The sequence below is a fragment of the Gavialis gangeticus genome, unplaced genomic scaffold, assembly GCF_001723915.1.
Source record: "Gavialis gangeticus isolate Ggan-Ray unplaced genomic scaffold, GavGan_comp1, whole genome shotgun sequence".
Taxonomy (NCBI): Eukaryota; Metazoa; Chordata; order Crocodylia; family Gavialidae; genus Gavialis; species Gavialis gangeticus.
Window position 1 is genome coordinate 42,295,111 of NW_017729008.1, and position 301 is coordinate 42,295,411.

Genomic DNA, 301 nt, shown 5'->3' on the forward strand with positions numbered 1-301 from the left:
TGTGTGTGAGAGGAGAGAGGGGGGGGGGTGGGAAACATAAACAAACTCCGGGCAAGTTTTCACTCGGCCCCGCTGCTAGGCTGAACCAGGAAGCGACAGCGTCACCAGCGATTGGCTGCCGGAGGAGTCACTCTGAGGCGGAACTCCGAGGGCACCCGCGGGGTAGGTTGTGACGGGGAAGCAGGAGGCGGAGGAGGAGTTTGGTTGCGCGCGCAAGGGAAGGAGCCTGCAGAGCTGCGGCAGGAGTGAGCCTGGGGGGCAGGGAGAGGGGCCGGGGGGGCGGGGGCATTGCACCCCCTGG

General features: G+C 66.8%; 2 protein-coding genes across 2 annotated transcripts in view; both read left to right on the forward strand.

Annotated features, from left to right (window-relative positions):
• COPG2 (coatomer protein complex subunit gamma 2) overlaps positions 1-301 on the forward strand; it is a 770,521-nt gene that overhangs the window by 526,624 nt on the left and 243,596 nt on the right. The gene's annotated exons all lie outside the window — the stretch shown is intronic.
• The window catches only part of FBXO18 (F-box protein, helicase, 18), a 49,157-nt gene continuing 49,018 nt past the window's right edge, over positions 163-301 (forward strand). The window contains exon 1 of the mRNA XM_019509638.1: positions 163-245. Coding sequence (XP_019365183.1) covers position 245 — 1 coding nt within the window. The 5' untranslated portion in view covers positions 163-244. The remainder of the gene's footprint in view (positions 246-301) is intronic.